Source organism: Mirounga angustirostris, unplaced genomic scaffold (assembly GCF_029215605.1).
Source record: "Mirounga angustirostris isolate CCGP_5_RB_7025 unplaced genomic scaffold, mMirAng1.0.hap1 SCAF_10, whole genome shotgun sequence".
In the NCBI taxonomy this organism is placed as follows: domain Eukaryota; kingdom Metazoa; phylum Chordata; class Mammalia; order Carnivora; family Phocidae; genus Mirounga; species Mirounga angustirostris.
In genome coordinates this window covers 421,002-441,148 of record NW_026991718.1, presented here as the reverse complement: position 1 = coordinate 441,148, position 20,147 = coordinate 421,002, and the positions used below count along the sequence as shown (strand labels likewise).

General features: G+C 37.8%; 1 protein-coding gene across 5 annotated transcripts in view; it reads right to left on the bottom strand.

Annotated features, from left to right (window-relative positions):
• Positions 1-20,147, bottom strand: part of NBAS (NBAS subunit of NRZ tethering complex) — a 322,841-nt gene that overhangs the window by 143,068 nt on the left and 159,626 nt on the right. For all 5 annotated transcript variants that reach the window (XR_010405385.1, XM_054509604.2, XM_045884116.3 and 2 more), the window contains 4 exons: positions 18,776-18,889; positions 13,950-14,063; positions 11,433-11,590; positions 10,582-10,671 (listed from right to left, as the gene is read on the bottom strand). Coding sequence is in view for 4 of the 5 variants with exons in the window: in XM_054509604.2 (XP_054365579.2) it covers positions 10,582-10,671; positions 11,433-11,590; positions 13,950-14,063; positions 18,776-18,889 (476 nt within the window). In the remaining variant the exon portion in view is untranslated. The remainder of the gene's footprint in view (positions 1-10,581; positions 10,672-11,432; positions 11,591-13,949; positions 14,064-18,775; positions 18,890-20,147) is intronic.

Below are 20,147 nucleotides of genomic sequence, written 5' to 3'. Positions count from 1 at the left end.
CGCACTTAAACACAATGCCACTTCACTCAGAGGAAAATCAAGTCAGTTGAAAGACATCAAAAAATATAGGCTATAAAACAATTATTCCATTTCATAAAATGAACCTAAACTTTATTTATAGTTCATATGGATAGGTTAACTCAAGATAGGAAATTTAAGATACATAAAACTTAAAAGTCTGTTTCAGAAGATAAATGAAATTCACATGCTCAGAAATGTACAAGATAAAAGGATTGTAAGAGAGTCCCCTAATGAGAATTACAAAAGATAAAGTAAAATAAAAGGCTCATTTGGGCCACAGAAGAAGCATCAAACTTGGGGACAATCTAACAAGATTATACTGTAACTAGAGAAATTAATGAGGAAAATAGTTTTCGTTCAACTACATGTAATGGGGAAAGAAAAGAGAAGTTAGGCAAAATTTACTCCCTCAAATGATTACTACTGGCACTTTTTATATTCATAGTTCCACACTGCTAATTAATTTAGAATGTGCAACAGCAGAAATAGATTAATCCCCCAAACCAAATCAACAACTCCCAGCATAAAATTTAACATGAAATCTCATTAATGCCAAGTGTGTTACACAGCTCAAAGGTTAACTTACTAAGCATTAATAGTATCTTTCAAATTCTACAATAGACACCATTACTGATCAGGTTCATAAGAACAAGAATAGCTCCCCATGTCACGCTTGGCTTAGAGAAACGATTCTTGCTGATCAATTACTATAATGAATAATCCATTTTGGAGTTGCTTTCTCTGATGTCTGGTAACACATGGGTTAATTTCTGAGAAATCTGTTTGCCCACTATAAGCTGAGTTGGTGGTACACATAAATTTGGTAAGGATTACAAAGAGCACTCAAACTAAACTCATCCACTATCCCTTCTCCTCCAACAGATCTTTAGATGATCCAAAGCTCTTCCCTGTACCTAACACAGTAAATTTCACCCTGAACTCAAAATATTAAGAATGCAATCTTTATCATGGGTGATGCCACTCTTAGAAGTATCTGTCAGAAGAAGCAGTAGAAAAATGCCCCATGGAATAAATCACTGACTATAAAGTCTGATTCTGCTTTAGTTCATCCGCTAATTAACAGGCCAGGTTACAATTTAGATGTTTTCACCTTTGCAAGTCATGAACCCCTACACAATTCTGATGAAAGCTGTAAGTCCTTTCTCCAGAAAATAGAATGCACACACATGAACAAAGTCACAAACAGAGACACACACACACACACACACACATACACCAAATTTGACACACGGTATCAGAGGCTTTGGGAATCAAACCCTTCTTGAATCTCCTAGCATTCTTGTACCAAGACTAAGAGGCATATAGTTAGGAAAAATAGAGGTATCTGAAGTATATTTTTATTTTCTTGCACCATACCCAATTTTTAAATAACATTTGATAAATGATTTGCAGTTCTAAATGCATCCACAAAATAAATTTACTAAACACACACTTCTGGCATGCCTACTATGTTTCAGACCCAGTGCTAGGCAACAGAGTTACCATGATGATTAAGATATTGTCCCTGCTCTCAAAGAACTCATAGTACATTAGGAAAGAAAGGCAAATAGGAAATTTGCTTTATTTCATCAATGAACTGAGAACTTATCAAATTGGACCCCATTCAAATATTCCTCCCCTTATAGTAACAGAATTTATCCCCACCATCATATCTACATCTTAACCTTTGTCATTTATTTTATTCACATATTCAACAAATATATTTGACATTAAATATAACAAGGACACACTGTTCTAGATACTGAAAATAGCAGTGAACAAAACATTGCTCCTGCCACAAAGATCTCCCCTTACATTCCAAGAAGAGATAAGCAAAAAATAAATAGCATGTCAGAGAAGTATATCAGATCAACGATAGGATAAGAGCTAGGAAGAAAAATACAGTGATGTAGAACTGTGTATGCAGAAAGCAGGGAAGCTCTCACTGAGGACACAGTTGAGCAGAGACCCAGAAGAAGCAAGGACAAGTCATCTGTTTGTATATGTGGGAGAACACTGCAGGTAGAACTCAGCAAGCACAAGGATCCAGAGGGAGAACTTGATGGGAAAGTTTCAAGAATAGCAAGAAGGCCAGTAGGACTGGAGTAGGCTGAGCAAAGCCAGATTTGGGGGAGAGAGGGCAGAGGGCAGGGCAGGAGAGAAGAGATCAAGTCAAACAGCTAGTAGGGAGACAGATCATGGGTGTCCTTGTAGGAGGGACATCATAAAAATTTAGTCTGTACTCTGAGGAATGTGGCACGATCTGATGTATTCTTAAAGAATCACCCAGGCCGCCTTGTTCAGTACAGACTGTCGCAAGGAAAAGAGCTCAAGCAGGCGGACAAACAGAACACCACCATAAAACTCTAGGTGAGACACAGTGATAATTTAAACCGGGGTGGTAGCTGTGGTAATAGTAAAATATGGCCCAATTCCAAGTCCACTGGGAAAGTGGAGCCAACAGGATTTCTTGACAGACTGTATGTGTTATGTAGGACAAAGAGAAGAAATGAGGATGACAACAAGCTTTATGACCTAAACGACTAGAAAGATGGAGCTGCCATTTTCTGACATAGGATAGAGCACAGAAGGAACACCACTGTTGGCCCAGGTGGAGCGTGGGATGTTAAAATCAGTGGTTCACTTTTAACACACTGAGATGGATGTCTGTAAGAAAGGTAAGTACAAATGTTAGGTTGGCAGCCATACATACAAGCCTGGAATTCAGAAGACCAGGGCTCAAGCTATAAGCAGGGAATCATCTGTACAAAGCTGATATTTAAAGTCATGATAATGGGTGCAATCATTTGGGAATGAGTATAGGCAGTGAGGAGATTTAAAGACTGAGACCTGGGGTATCCACCACTTAAGCTGGGGAAATGAGGAAGGACCAGCAAACACGATGAGCCTAAGCGGCCAATGAGGTATAAAGAAGACAAATAGGTTGTCCTGAAACAAGTACGTATCCAAGGTCACTGGAAGGTCAAATAAGATAAAGACAGATTTGACCCATGAATTTAGCAACAAGAGGTCACTGGTGACCCAAACACACAAGCTGTTGTGATAAAACAGGGAGGAGAAATAGGCTTATGGTGAGTAGGCAAAAGGTAACCGGAGAAAAAGAAGATGGGGCCACTGCTAGTAGAAACAAAGGAGTATAGGAAAAGACCCTCAGGACAGTACGCGTGAGCCCCTCCAGGGCCAAGTGGTCCTATCACAAGGCCTCCTTAAAAGGAAAGGAAACTGTTGAATCTCCCAGATTTCACTAAGATATGCTATTTTTGCAAAGTTATCTTTTCAAGTGGATTTAAATAGCAAGACTAATTAAAAAGTAAAAACCGTATTCTTTGTTAGAAAAAGAGTCAAACGTAAAGACAACAAAACACATATATTAGAAATGCATGAGCCCTATGAAGAAAGGGCAGGATGAAAGAAAGAACAAAGCCTGGAATACCAATGGGGGTGCGAAAGGGGGCAGCTAACCTAAGCCCTTGTGAGGAATGGAAATCTGCGATATAGATCCTCCAAGCCAATTAGAATGACAGGACGCACACTCCTGACCATCAAGCTATGGACTGAGCCAACGCATTATCCTACAAGCATGCCAATGAGCAGAGCACAGCCTCCTTCGGTCAGCTCTCAGAGAGGAAACATGACACACTGACTGAAATGCCTGAGTGTTCTGAATCGTGTTAGCGCCGTGCTATCATCCAGGACTCGGACATCACAGATTACCATAAACTCAGTCTCCCACAGAAAACATTCCTCAGGCAACGTTATCAAAAAAAAATAAATAAATTAACGAAGACCTAGTCTGTTCCCAGTGATGTGCTGGCATCACGAGAGTGAAGAAAGCACAATCAGCACTTACACAAACTTACGGAGGCTACGCCACAAGAAAACAGGAAATTCTCCATCTCTGGAGCTCAATTCTACCACTCTATCCCAGAGCAATGCTAATATAACTATGCAAAATGTGTACATAAAACGCTCAGTGCAGCTCAGTCTAAAATAGAGGAAAATCGAACACAATCTAAATGTTCAAAAACAAAGTAAAAGATAAATAAATCATTGTATGTGCATCAAATGACCACTAACTCACCCTTATAGAAATGGTCTGTATATAATGAGAAAAGCATATATCCATGAAAAATAACATTATATGAAAAAAATATATGCAGTATGACTCCATATTAGTTTAAAAAATAAAATAATTCTTCATGAGACAGACAATAGTTGCACAGAAAATCTGTTTATACTCAAAAAAAAGTCTGGAACATTTTTTATAAACTTAAAAAAAAAAAATGTTTACCTCTAAGCAGTGGGATTCATGTTATAGGTAGAAAGAACTCAGAGAAGAAAGAACTTATATTAACGTACTGTTGATTAAATTATTTCATATTTTAAAGTAGAAAAACCAAAGTTACCACAAATTTCCATGTACTTCTCAAAAGTTAACAAATGTTAACATTTTATCACAGATGTTTCACATTTCATTTTTTTTAATTTTCAGGAATAAAATGCGCCAAATACTGTCAATTATCTGAACCATGTCTTCTCTTAAAGGGATTGCTAAAATAAAAGCCTACATTAATTTTTGTAATTAAAAAAAAAATTATGAATTCCAGTTAAGATGGAGAAATGAACCCATGTTTCAGTGTGCTCACTCTGCTCCAAAATACTGAGGATAATTGATGAAAAGAGCAGAAAGGCATTCAAGTTCAATGGAGTTCAACATGTGGGGGCTCAGAATTCCGGTGCTGTCAGTGGTTACCAGGTGCTCCTTTTTAGAGGATTGGGAATCAAAAGGATCCCCTGTAACAAGATCAGACTCACTGCCTGGGACTATATATTTATATAAAACTGCAAATCTAGAGAGATAAGAGAACTAAGACAGGGCCCAACTCCCTCACTGGCTCCATGCTTTTATTTCTCATATATCCTCAACATTACAAGAGGGAGTCCCATGTCAAAAGCTACTATAGGTTGGGGTGCCTGGGTGGCTCAGTCGTTAAGCGTCTGCCTTTGGCTCAGGTCATGATCTCAGGGTCCTGGGATTGAGCCCCGCGTCGGGCTCCCTGCTCCACGGGAAGCCTGCTTCTCCCTCTCCCACTCCCCCTGCTTGTGTTGCCTCTCTCACTGCCTCTCTCTGTCAAATAAATAAATAAAAAATCTTTAAAAAAAAAGCTACTATAGGACATGGTTCTAGACTGAAGCACCAAGGGTTCAAATTGAGGAAAACCACAAAACTACAGAATCCTTAGACACAGTCTAGGGAGCTAAAAAGTAAACTGAACGGGGTGGCTCAACAATGAGCTTGAAAACCAAAATTCCAGTACACCTAGGGAAAACAGACAGTAAAGTGATAATTGTAACAAAATTCATTCCAGATGAAATAGTTTCCTTTAAAATTTCAAAATATTAATTTGTCTTTGTGAATACCAAACATGAGATTTAAAATCCTTCCAGAAGGAATACGCTATCATAAAACAGAAAACAATAAAACAAAATAAAAATCATCCCACTGAACTAATTTTTATGTATGGTAAGAAATTCTAAATTCATCTCTTTATATGTGGATATTCCTCAAACGTATAGTTATTTTACTTAAAGTGTCTTATTTTTACTTACTTATCAATAAATATAAGAGCTAAAACTCTAAAACGCTTAGAAAAAAGCATAGGAATAAATCTCCATAACTTTGAGTTAGGCAGCAATTTCTTAGCTACAACACCAAAAGCAGAATAGCAATAAAAGAATATTGATAAGCTGGACTTCAGCAACATTAAAAGGTTTTGCACTTCAAAAGCTATCATTAAGAAAATTTAAAAACTCAAGTCACACAGAGAGAAAAATATTTTCAAGTCATACACTTGAGAAAGGACTTGTATCCAGAATTAGAAAAACAAACCACCACCACAACAAAACTCTTACAGCTCAATAAGCAGCAGCATATAAAAAGATGCTCATTATCACTACTTGTTTGGAAAATGCATACCAGAATGATAATGGGATATCACACACATCCCTGAGAAGGGCTTTCATCAAAAAGCCAGGTAATAACAAGCGTTCATGAGAATGTGGAGACACAGGAATCTAAATACCTCCTGGCAGGAAAGGAAAATGGTACAGCCCCTTTGGGAAACAATTTGGCCATTTCTTCAAGTGTTAAACACATACATACATGCAATTAGCAGTTCCATTCCTACATACCTACATGAGAAGTCAAAGCACATGTCCATACAGAGACGTGTGCACCAATGTTCAAAGTAACAAAACTGGTGAATGGAAAAAGAAATGGTTGTCTCGGGATGCCTGGGTGGCTCAGTTGGCTAAGCGACTGCCTTCGGCTCAGGTCATGGGCCTGGAGTCCTGGGATCAGGTCCCATGTTGGGCTCCCTGCTCAGCAGGGAGTCTGCTTCTCCCTCTGACCCTCTCCCCTCTCATGCTCTCTCTTTCTCTCTCTCTTTCATTCTCTCTCTCTCAAATAAATAAAATCTTAAAAAAAAAAAAAATGGTTGTCTCTGATACTGAAAGACAACTGCCATTTTGCTCACTTCTAGATATTTCTAAACAATCCTTTTATAAATCCAAAATCTCTCTATGTTTAGCCCATGCCCCAGTTCTAAATATTAATTAGTCCAGTTGTATAAATCTATATAGCCACTTAAAATGTTCATAACAAGTTTTCCCACAGTGAAAATGATTTTTTAATGGGAACCTTATATATAATCCATTTCCAAATCCAATTAGATTCATCTGGGGGAAAACACCATTGGCTAAGTTATACAACAAATACTAGCTAAACAAACGTTAACACACTCTAAATGGTGGAATACTGCTACATCTAAAAAACATAATAACCAACATTAATAAGAAACTGGAAGACTGTAATTTTGGTAGTTATTCAAAAAATATGCATTCTGTTCTATTTATAAAGTAGTATCTTGTTCATGGGGACAAAGCCGGTAATCTTCAAACTTGTCGGCTCTACTTGAATGAATGCAAATGCTTCTGTGAAGCAATTACATCTTTACTTTGCTTGGATATATAAACAAAAATTATTATTTTCACAACTGAGTAATGAAAGTCTTGAGCATTAAGCAGATTACACGTATAGTCAGCTCTCATTTACGTTTATAATTTAATGTGGTTATTATATCTACTGTTAATGTGTAACACACAGCACCTTACAGCTAAGCACTGTATTTTAATCTAATAATAGTAGCTATAATATTCTGAAATGCGCTTCAAGAATCAAAGTCGTAATGTATTCATTCATTGAGGGTTTGGATTTGCACTTCATGAGGTCTAGATTTCTTACAACTTGCTGAAAAAGGACAAAGACAAGAAAGCTTTTAAGGAGCTACAAAAAAAAGAAGAAAGGGAAAAAAAAGAATCGTTTGGAAGAATTCCTTTTCCTTGCTAAGTAGAACATGTAAAGGACGGCTGGTGGTCTCCTTCATTTACTAAAGAGAGTAATGGACTAATATGTGTCCACTCGCAGTGACTGACACAGCATGTCCCACTCCAAAGAAGCCACTAAAGGGTCAGGTTGACACTTTCTAATTCATTGTAGAAGGAGAAAATAGGAAATCCAAAAGTCACAAAGGTTTTTTCCTGGATTTTATAAAGAAGGATGGGGATTCAGAATAAGCGTACGGAGCTGAACTCAGCAGAAACACTTTTCAATTCTATGCTGAACAGAGAAATGATACACCCCTTATACTGGCCAAAACATAAAAGGATCTCAATAGCCACATATATTGGAATTAAATTGGAAATTCCTTTTATTTTTATGCTAAAATCTACTTTCTAACTAATTTTTACCACAGACTAATCTTCACACAGTGGAAGTTTCCAACTGAGTTTTATCAAACATTTCCTAGGCGTTCACTATGTGACATCCACTCTACAGAGAGCACAAAGATAAACGATATGCTTCCAGTTACCACACAATACCAAAGCACACCACGCAAGAGCTGACACAATGATGTGAGAGTACATGGAGGATAAAGAAAGAGGAATAGTTAGAGGACTCAAGGAAAACTTTCCAAAGAAAATGATACTTCAGATGGGATCAAGGGGTAAGAAAGATGACCAGAGCACAAGGCAAGAAAGGCGGCAGTGACAGAAAGAAAACTCTAACTAAATGACACCAAAGGTGTGACAAAGCTAGAGAATGGTGGCGATTTTGGTAGGACTGGAACCCAGTGCATGTTTGGGAGGCATGAAAAATGAGGCTAGAGAGAGCAAGATGAGATGTGGCTGAATCAGTGGGGAGGGACCAGAGGCTCAAAAGACATAAAACTTGGGATAAAGAAGGTGCCATTGAAAGTGAGTCTTCAACTGGACCTTGAAAGATGGTAAAACTGGCCAACTTTGGCCAATTTTAGGGACAGCTGGCCAATATAAGAACTGCTCTGTATCCCACAGAGAGAACACCACAGAACTTAATGTGCTTTCAAATCCAGTGAAAAAAACAAACCAAGAGCAATCAGTATGACTACAAGTCAAAACATGCCAAAGACAAAACACGTCCACAACACTCCAGGCCCCTAGAAAATGCTATGGCTTCCATCCAGAGAGAATGCAACAATAACAACAAAGTCTACTGTCTCAGCTGATGAAGAACACAATGCTCCATTCCGTGTCTGATCTCCCACAACTCTGATATCCATCTGGTAGCCAGTTGCCTCATGTGCCTATTTAAATTTAACTTCATTAAGATTAGATTTAAAAATGATTCCTTAGGTGCCCTAGCCATATATCAAGTACTCAAGAGCACTTGTGACTAGCGGCTACCATACTGAACAGTGGGGATACAGAACATCTCCCTCACTGTAGAAAAATCCATTGGTCGGTGCTATCCCGAAGTCATCATCACAGAAGAATAGGAGAAAATTCCTTACGGACAAAAAAGTCACATTACAAACAACTCTGAGATCCTCAGATCACTCAGCACTGAACTAGGGTTACAAGAGTATATTCAATATGTTTGTCAAAGTGAATTTTAATATAAAAGAATGAATTACGGAAATGGCATAGACATACGTAGTCCACTATGTGCAAAAACTATCTCTGCAGTAACTCCATTAACAGATTCCACAACTGAAGCTTTGTGTCACACTTCCAGAAGTAATGATATAGGACACAACCACAAATGAGTTTGGCAAAATGGATACAGCCAACTAAAAAAGAAAAAAAAAAAAGACTAGGTGCAGCTCACTCATCACAATAGACATCCCCCCATATGAATGACATTTCACATTTTGAAAGTGAAAGTTTATCATTTAAAGGAATCCTGTGGAAAACCAATCTATAAAGAGAATTACCATCTTTTAATTGACCTAATTAGAGTATTTATGTTGTTAGAAATAGAGAGAGTGAAGTATCATGGAGAGTGAAATGCCACAGAGCCAATGCTGACCAAAAGAAAGTTTTCAGGGGGTACGTACTCCCTCCTTTCTCTCCCAGGATGAACTATCCTGAGACATGGACATACTTAAGTGGTTCAGACAAAACTTCATTCACAAGAATCTCAATGAGGTGAGGGAAAAGGAGAAAAATCCTATAGAAAATGAGCAAGAGAATTAAACAGGTACCTCACAAAAGAGGATCTCTCCTGAGCTAATTCCATCTCATTAATAATGAGAAAAATGCAAATCAAAATCATAAATAAATATCACTAAATACTTAACAGGTAAAATTAAAAAAGAAAAAAAAAAAAAAAACTAACAATGCCAAAGTGCTAAATTGGAATAAATGGCAATCCCAAACACTGCTGTTGAAAATGCAGTTGGTAAAACCACTTTGGAAAATCATTTGGGGTTACTGACCGAGGTTGCAACTATGGATATCTGCTAACATCCACTTCCAGAGCTGGGGAAGTAGATGCCGGAGACAAAGTTATGACATGTGCATGAGGGACCTGTACAAAGTGATGACACAGCTTCAGTTTTAGCCAAAACCGAACAGACACCAATGCCAATCATCATTGGAATGGATCAACTGTAAAATATGCACACTGCAATTAATTTCTCCACACCAGTAACAATAAATAAAACTGCACTACATAGAAGAGTGTGGATGAATCTCACAAATGATACGGAGCGTAAGCTATTTCTATTACATACAAAAACAGGTAAAATTAAACTATCATAATGGGTGAGGTGTGATGGATATTAAAATTCTTTAAAATTCTTTAAAATAAGAACAAAAGCCACAAAGACCTGGTGTCACGACAGCGGTGATCTCTGGAAGGAGAAAGAAGAGCTAGAAATTAAACTGGGAGAGGGTGTGTGGGGACCTGTGGAAGGCTGGTCATACACTATTTCTCTGGTGGTTTCATGGATACCCTCTTTGTGATAATTTATTGAGCTGAACACTTTTGTGTACTTTTTTTTTTTTTTATATGAATGTTGCATTTCACGAAACACACAAAAAAAACTTAAAAGAAAAACAGTCTCTCCATCCCTGTCCACAGGGCCAGGCGATTCCCAATACACTCCACTCCTGGCCAGGTTTTAAACTTCCCCCCGCTCCCCAAGACTAACTCACCTCTTGTTGCACTTTACTAATTAATGGTGAGACACTGATACTCTCCCCTCCTTCTGGATGGATCTGGAAATTCACTTTTTGATAAAGAATCTGGAAAAAGAACATGACACAGTATGAAGGAATTGTGGTTTTAAATTCATCGCACTTCACAATGTAGATTGGAAATTTAAAAATTACTCTTTTGAGGAAAAAATTGCTATTTCATAATGAACACTTTTTTGGGAACAGGCTTACTTCAGGACTTCCTGGACAGCTTCCCAGTTTCAGAACTGGGAACCACTGGTGGAAAAACTGGTATACAACATATTGAATGACAAGGACATGAAAATGAGAATTCCAGAATCTCTTCCTATATTCTTATATCCTCTACTGATCCCTTCCTATATTTTTGCAACAAGAGCATTAATCCACCCTCAGGCAGATTTATCCTGTGAATTTGAGGAAATTCAGCATCTCCTCAACCAAAACTCTTTCCTCTGCCATTTCCAAAGGGCCTCTAAGGGATGGTGTCACCCCCGGTTTTAACTCCTATGGTTTCAAATATATTTTACATGATCATTTCTTATGTTTTATTCTTGACAACACTAACTTTCCCCATTATATTCAATAATTTACTTCTTAATATGAATTCCTGTTTTTCTCATATTTGCCTTGTACCCGTCCTTCCTTACCATAACAACACTATTTTATATCCTAGTATCTTCAAATCCCTTTTCACATAAGTGACAAGCTATTTTTCTTCCATAAATTAAAATTCTATTATTGTAAAAAATGATCACAGATCTCAGATCCACACACCCAACAAAATACATTTCATACAGTTCGAGATTTACTTTCCTGGGAACACTTACTTCCGTCTGCAGTGAGCTGCTAGCTGCCAAGAGTAGTTCGATGCTGCTAGGAGGGCAGTGTGTCAAAGCAAAAGCCATGAGCTCCTGACGAGTGGCCAAGTCCTGGTAACTTTCTGATTGTCCCAACTGGCTACAAACATCCCAACTCTTAGAATAACCTGCAAAATTGGCAAGCAAAAACAAACTGATTTTCACAAGGAAAGTCTCCAACCTAACATGAGAAATCCAATGGCTTTCTGCTCAGGTCTTGGGTTACCAAACGCAATCGTGGTCATTAGTGATACATAACATTTTCATAAGCACAAATACATACGGATCTAAAATAGAAAAGAAATATTAGGCTGGTTTATTATGCAGAAAGTTTAGCAATATTCCAGACATGTTTTTCTGATATACTCGGCTTCATTTTAGAACACCTGACAATAACTACAAATACTCTACTTAGCTTTGACGTTGAGTAAAAAGCTGGATATCTGAATTCAGAAGACTTGAAGGTATGGCCCAACACTGCTACTTAGCACTTGTGTGAGCTGGAGAGAGTTCCAAGTGTCACACTTCTTTTACTACTACAAAGGGACAATAATAATGCCTTCTTCACTGAGTTGTTGAAGATTAAATAACATTTCTATTTAAAAGCACTTTGTAAACGGTAAAGTGTGAGAAAAGAAAAATTATTATAGGCAGCTACATAGAACCATTCACTTTATAGAAGACAGAGATCCAAGGACAGAGCAATGCCTACAGTCAGCCCTGGCTCCCAACAGAGATCTTTGTCCTCCACAATTTTATACTCAGATTCTTAAAATTTATTTTTATGTGTAGTTGAAGGAGTTCTAGTGTGAAAGGGTTTTGTTTGTTTTTTCTAAGTACTAAGTTCTAGTTCGAAAGGGTTTTTTTTTCTAAATACAAAGGCCTTGGTCCAGAATAATTTCTCTAAATATGTAAAGTAAAAATCCAGGCACTACCCCTATGGGAATAAAATTCTTACAAAGCTCTCTAAATAATTTTAGAGTAATTCACTGTTTTTTCAAAAACATCATAATTATTCTGAACTTAATGTTACAAAGCCAATATTGGTTAATATTAAAATTGGCTTATTAGTTAACATTAACTAATACTAATTAATTAATATTAACATTAATTAGCTAACACTATTTAGTTAATATTAATAGCAATTGGTTAATATTAACATAGTATTACAGAATGTAGCTCTTTTATGAAATTGATTTTCTAATGCTGAAGTTATAAAGCATTGAGTTTTTCCCCCAGAGCTTTAAACATTTTCATAGATGTCCTGACAAAGATTCTCTCCTTGACCAAATATTGGTCAGGCTCCTTTGAAACCTTTTCACATCTAGGCCCACACCTTGGCCCATGCCGGCTGAGCCTGCATAGTCCAGTGTTGGCAATAATCCTACAAAGTCCATTTACAGAGAATCTTCCACCCTTGATAACTGATAACTGTTGATATCTGATCAAATTCCTCCTCCCTCATCCTCACAATCTGAACACCCAGGCCTGCCTTCAGCAAGAATCCTGTTAAGTCAGGTCAGCAAGAACCCACTAAACTTGATGTCTCATAGAATTTTCCATCCACCGACCCCTCACTATGCTCCTTGGCTTTAATCCCCAGCTGTCTTTTCTGTATTAGGAGTTAAGTCTGATCTCTCCCGCCTATTGCAATAGTTTTAACATCTACTGCAAAAGCCCTGAATAAAGTCTTCCTTATGATTTTTAAGAAATGTCAGAATAATATTTTTCTTTAACAGTATACATACAAAAAGTGCAAAACTCCTAAATGCACAGCTCCATGAGTTATCATGAGGTGAAGCCCTATATTTTTAACCGCTCGCTATGAAAGCACAGACAGTAGGTAAAAAGATTGCTTGGGCTTTCATATATTCAGACACAGCTCCAGAAAGCAGATCATTTAGTACAGAGTCTATGATAAGGCAACATCACTTCCTACCCCACAGGGTAATATGTTCTTTCATAGTGAGATTATGCCACAAAAAAATCTGATCTTCCAGAGACCTGACTTTGAATTTCCAAATAGAAAATTTTAGGATTGCAAACTACTTCCTATTTTCTCAACATCAGTTTGAAAAGCACTATGCTATCCCTTTAAAAACAATTAAAAACTAGAAATATTAACTACTCACGAATTATAGATACTTCAAAATGTTTAAATTTTCTTTTATATAACAAATACATGAAAAGGCATTAAAATATTCTATATAAAATTGTTCTTAAAATAATGAGCATATTTTTAATAGGCAATAGAAAGCAACCAAAATCTCAGCTAAAATATAACCCCTAAGCCTATTAAAGTACTTATATTAATATATAAGCACATGGTCTACATACTGATCAGGGCTCATAAAATGTTTCTCATGTCTTTTGAAGAAAATGTGGCTGGCTGCCCAACCAGGCCAATTGATTTGAGAACAGATCTTTTCCATTATTCATCATGTAAAAAGGACCTGAGCCAAGTGTTAAGTGATTTGTCTATTTCACCTGTGGCCATCAGCTCCTGACAATGCACACTGGCTGCTTTGTAGTCGTGGAAACGAAGTGCTTGCTCTACTAAAAGGATCAGAACCTGTCCACGCCTTTCTTCCGGGTCTTCACCTGTAAACACATGCAAATGACTTAATGATTATGGTAGCATCAACTGATAAAAGAGCTCATTAACATTGTTTCAAATTAATTAAAAAAATAAAAGGTAGAGATTAGACTGATTATTGAAAAAGATTATAGGACAAATGTCACAGCAACTTTGACCTTCCAATCTATTTATTAATCCTGGAATCAGCTTTCAGTCTCCTAAGAGATCAATGACTAGTATCAGCCCCAGACCAGCCATTCCAACCTAAGTGGGGGGTAGAGAAAAAGTTTTCCTCCCAACAAGAACTTTAAATTTTTTGCTATTTCTTTTATATTTTGCCCTTTGAATGTTGTTTCTAATTATAATTAATAAATGACAAATACAAGGTGGGGGGAGACTTAAACACACAGTAAACTGGATAGAATTTTATAGTTTCTCTAACAGTACTACCTTTTATTTATCATAGTAAGCATCTAGACTCTAAGAACACATACCAAAATTCAGTTTATGTTAACACAAAGATCTCAATTTTCTCAGGAAGATTCTTGGAAGTCAACTTAGATGTTATGTCCTTCTCTGACATCTCTACACAAGAATTCTTCACAAGAAACACGTGGTTTAGGTGCCCCTCCTACATGTTCCTTCACTTTTCATTCTGTGAATACCAATTTATTGAGATTATCATCTTAAAAATCTGTATCTTCTATCAGAATTTAAGCTCTCTGAAGACAGGGATTCTTTCCTTGTTAAACTCTCAGTACCTGGCACCAAGTCATACACATAACTGGGGCTCAAAAAAATATATCCTCAATGAAATGAGTACAGATTCTATCCAGAATGTAATTTTCAATTATAAGACAAATAATTCAAAGTTACAACATAAACACAATATGTATACTTAGACTAAAAAAAAAAGTAAAACATATGTTATATTTCAATGAGGTAATAAAACCTCATTATTTTCAATATTTCAAAAAAGAAAAAAAAAAAAAGAAATTACCCAATGGCCCCTGCATTTTTAGGCTACAATGTGATTTGTAAGAAAAAAATAAACATATCACAGAAGGGTCTGAATCAAAGTTTTAAAATATGTCACCATTAATCTCCATCCTGTGCTGCATAGGTTTAAATAAAATCCACATATTGGCCTAAGCTAATCAAAAAAGATTAAAAAAAAAAAAACGATAAAACACTACGATTCATAATATTATTTTAGAATAACACCCATGTTCTGTAATGCTCACATATAACACTGGAAATAGAATATGCAAAAAGTCTCTCAATAATAAATGCACATATCACACTTAATATAAAACCTATTTCCTAGATAATACTCTTGAAATTTCTGCATTTATTCAGAGTATCTAAATCAAAAATGAAAAGGTCCAGGGGTGATTCTTTTTTTTATGAGACAACTTGAATAGGTTGCAAAGATATTTTGCAGATATAATTAAATCCCCTAATTAGCTGACTTTAAGTAACGGGTCCATTGATTACCATCATCCAACAACCAAAAAAGAAAAGGTGGAAACAAAGAGTTAAGAGTAAAGGATTCAAAGTGAGAAACTTCTTAACTGTGAAATCTTCAGTAAATTAACTTCTTTATTCCTATCTCCTCACATTTTAAATAAGAGTCATATCTCTGCTATAAAGGACACAGGAAGAAGTAACTTAGATAAGTATAAAAGCATAAAATGAGAATTATTATTGTTAATGTAAGCTTTTATATGAAGATGGGTTCAACAGTCACCTTGGAGTCCAAAGTTCAAATACTGAACTACTTTTAATTCTAGAAAGTTCCAATCTGAACAAGTGGGTAAAGGGGGAAACATAACCAAAAATAGCCTAAAAGAATGATCTAGAAAAATACTACAAACGAAACAAAACAAAACAAATTCTTAACAGTCAAGAGTACGGCCTGGCAAGACATCTATTAAAGAAAATGATTCAGATATTTAGTCTGTAAAGGGGAAGATTAATGGTGGCATAACAAGGCTTTGAGTATATGAAATATAATTTAAGCTATGTCCATAAATTCTCTGACACTCCTTTCTAAAGATGGAGCTTGCTGCCCCTCCCCTTGATGGGAGCTGGTTAGTGATTTACTTCTAACAGAATATGATGGACATGATGATGTGTGACTTCCAAGACTAGATCATAAAAGACCTCACAGCTTCCTCCCCACTCTCTCATGGATCAACTGCTTTAGGGCAACTAGGTACCATGTTGACAGAACATTTAAGAAACCGTATGGAGAGGTCCATGTGGCAAGGAACTAAGGCCTCTTACCAGCCAGGAAGACACTGGCGTCTCCTCCAACTGCCCGATGAGTAAGCCAGCTCAGAAGCAGATCATCCAGGCCCAGTCAAGCCTTCAGGTCGAGCCCATATATACTTCCCTTAAACTTGGGAGGGCCCATGTGACTGCCTCATGACATGATGACAATGAAACTGCCCAAATTCCAAGGCCTAAGTTAGAAAACCCCGTAAAGCTTCTGCTGGTTGCTCTCAGAACACGGACTCTGGGAGCCTTCAGCCACCATGTAAGAATCGCAGTACTCTGCAGCCACCATATGAAAAGACCACAAGGAGAAACCATACAAAGAAGAGATTCAGCCCTGGCTATTCTATCCCCCAGCTATTTAAGTCTTTCCAGACCAGGTGCCAGATATGTAAGTAAAGCAACCTTTGAGATGAGCCAATCTATCCCTAGACATTATCTGGGTGCAATTTCATAGAAGATTCTGAACTGCCTGGCTGAGCCCAGTCAATCTCCAAGAACTGAGAGAGACAAAAATTAAATGACTTTGTTTTAAAGTCACTAAAGCTTCGGAGTGGTTTATAAAGCAGCAGTAGATAACCAGAACACCCTAAAAGCCTCAGATAAACATCACCAGCCTTGCGATCCCCTTCTTAATTACCCTCCTTGCCAGGCAAAAATATTAGCATTGCCCTTCTTCCAAGCTCTCTAGTATCTGTATGCAGAAGCCAGGTACACATCCTGTCCTGTGCTGCAGCGTAATTACCTGCTTCCTGGGCCCTCTAAGATTCTCAATTCCCAGAGGGAAGAAGCTGTGTGTACCAGATCCTTGTATCTCAAGTACCCAGCACAGTGATACTCCCTCACCTGTCTCTGCTTCCATTTCTTCATCTGTAAAATGCAGCTAACAAGAGGCTATTGTACATCATGAAAGAGCGAATATGTAAAAAGAGTAGAGAAGGGGACTGAAAGGTTGTTAATCCCATTAAAAATTCCTACAATTTACCAAGATCACGGGTATTCCTGTTTCCATGTCAACATAACAGAGGACAAAAATGGAAACTGGTCTTCGCAGGTACATAAAAAATGCTGACAGCATCCCTGAGCTGCTTCATTAGTTTCTGCGAAATTTCATTATGAAAGTCTTCCCTGATGATCAGAGCGCTTCAAAGTTTACAAGGTGCTTTTATAGGCATTAACTCGTTCGAGGGTCTTGGAAACATGGAGGATGAAACCAGGGAGTGTCATTCCCATCTTCCAGAGACAAAACTGGAGCTAAAGTCGCTTTGCAAGTGTATGGGACAGTCAGGACTGAAGCAGCCTTCTGATCTACATCCAATCTCTCCCCTGTCATCCAAGATGCCTTAGGATGGGTGACGGGTTCCAAAGCTGCAACGGACCCACAGGTAAAGATGATAATGCTCTGCTTTTGGACAACTGACAAAGGAAAATGTACTAAAACTATAGACCTTCAGAATGAGTCATCTATATTGAGATTTAAAAACATTAGTAAATGTATGTCCCCTAATACACTAAATATATATGTTTTTTAGAGTTCAAAATGTAAACAGGAATCCTGTTTACTTTTGAGTCTATAATATGTGGTTTGGACAAGTCTAACTTCAAACCACAGCTTATAAAATATTTAGCCAACAACTTTTTTTTTTAAAGGTTTTATTTATTTGAGAGAGAGAGAGAAGCACAAGCAGGGGTGGTCAGAGGGAGAGGGAGAAGCAGACCCCCCACTGAGCAGGGAGCCCTTTGCAGGACCTGGGATCATGACCTGAGCCGAAGGCAGACGATTAACCAACTGAGCCACCCAGGCGCCCCTGGCCAACAACTGTTCTTGTAGAGATAAGTGCAAGTCAAAAATACAAAAGAAAATTATTAAGAGACTCTGGTAAGCAGAACAGTGTGGTTAAAGAAGCATAAAAGGTAGAGTCAGAAAGACTTTCCTTGGAAGCCAGGGTCTGCTATTTAACCCTGCTGAGCAAGATATTGCACTTCTCTGAACCTCAATTTCCCTTCTAAAATGAGAAAAATACCATCATCATTACCATGTAATAGAAGATGAAGCACGATCACCTATGTGAAAACCACACCAAACAGTAAATGCACAAATTCTTCTAAGAAATTGCTCGAATTCAAAAATATACCAAATTTGGACACTGAAGGTGAACGGTAGGGCTGACTTTTCTTAAGCTTTCTGGTTACAAACCCTCATCCCAGCTTCTACTCCTGACCTCACAGCCACCTGCTAGCACCCTGAATGAGCCTGTCCTTGTTTAAAGGACAGACAGACCAGCAGCTCAGTATGGGGACACATTTCTCTAACATGCCGATCTTTGCAGAAAAGATAAATCCTTGCTCAAGAGCAGCATTCTGACACCTGCAAGCACATATTCTGACGTTTGCCCAGGATGATGTCAAGAATGACATGGAAACCTTACTCTGCAATTCAGCATTCAAAACTTACCTGCTACTCTCAGCAACTCGGCAAGGCCCAGAAGTTTGGCGGACTGTTTGTAGCATGTGGGGGACTGGCAGATACACTCCTTGATGAGGCTGATCCGATCAGAGCACAATCGCACTATGAAAGAAAGACGAAAGACTCATAACCAGGGACATCACCAAAGAGTGTCACGATGGTGTAAGCAAACACAATGAAAACTCTTAGCCTCCAGATCAAAAAGAATTTAGAAAGACACAATTATTTTTTAAAAATTAAAATTATTGTTGCTTCTGAATACTGTACAGCTAGGATCCTTTGTTACCAACCTCCTGAAACAGCAAATGCACTGGCATTTGGAAGCTAAGAAAAAGCGTCACCTTTTCAAGTGCCATGTGAGGCCTTAGGGAAAATTTTAAAGAACTCAGTATTTGTCTTTGAAAACTTCACATACTTCCTATTACACCAGAGGCCCCAATCATTTTAGCCCCCTGCCCCAAAACCCATTCCATGTTCCAAACATGCATTTTCTACCGCTACCTCAACACCCCAATTTAAAGGGTAGGAATCTTCAAACCGCTCACTCTTCCAATTTATTACCCTTTCTCCAAACAGGTCCAATCTTCTCACTTACGCCAGATATTAGGAAAATAAAACATGTCCGATCAAACCAATTCACATTATGAGGTAATTAAAGACACTTAAAGGGAGAAAAAAACTTCAGTAAAGATTATTCTATGTATGCTAGGAAGAAATGGTTATTTATTTAAGGGAGAGGGATCAAGATATAAGAAGCATGGCACTACCTGGACGGCTGGGGCCCCATAAATACAACAGTAGCAACTATAACAAGAGCAGCTAACGTTACATGAATGGCCCACGTCCCAGGCACTGCTGCAGGGGATTTACATATATTAACCCTACAAGGCAGAAGTTGACAAGGCAGGTGCTATCATCTTCAGAAAAAGAAGTACGGAAAGGTCACTGAAAAAGTGATGGAACCAGAACTCAACCCAGCCCCTTAAGCATTTTTCAAGTCTTCATTCCTTTATCCATCCCCAAATCCATGGCTATCTCCCACACATTCTGTGTTCTTCCCCAGAACTCCCTATAGGTGGCAGAGAGCCCAGGGGATGGGGAGGTAAGGGAGAGAGGTGGTGGTTTTTCTTTGGAATGGGCTCTTTTAGGTTTTCATTATGATTTAATTTCAAACTTACAGAATGGTCGCCAGATGGTACAAAGAACTCTTTGCCAAGAATAATCAATCGTTAATAATTTGTTCCATTTATACTTGCTCATGTACCATCATACATGGGAGCCCCCCCACACACACATACACACACACACAAGTACACGTGTGCACACACATACACACGTCTGTTTTTTCTGAACCATTCAA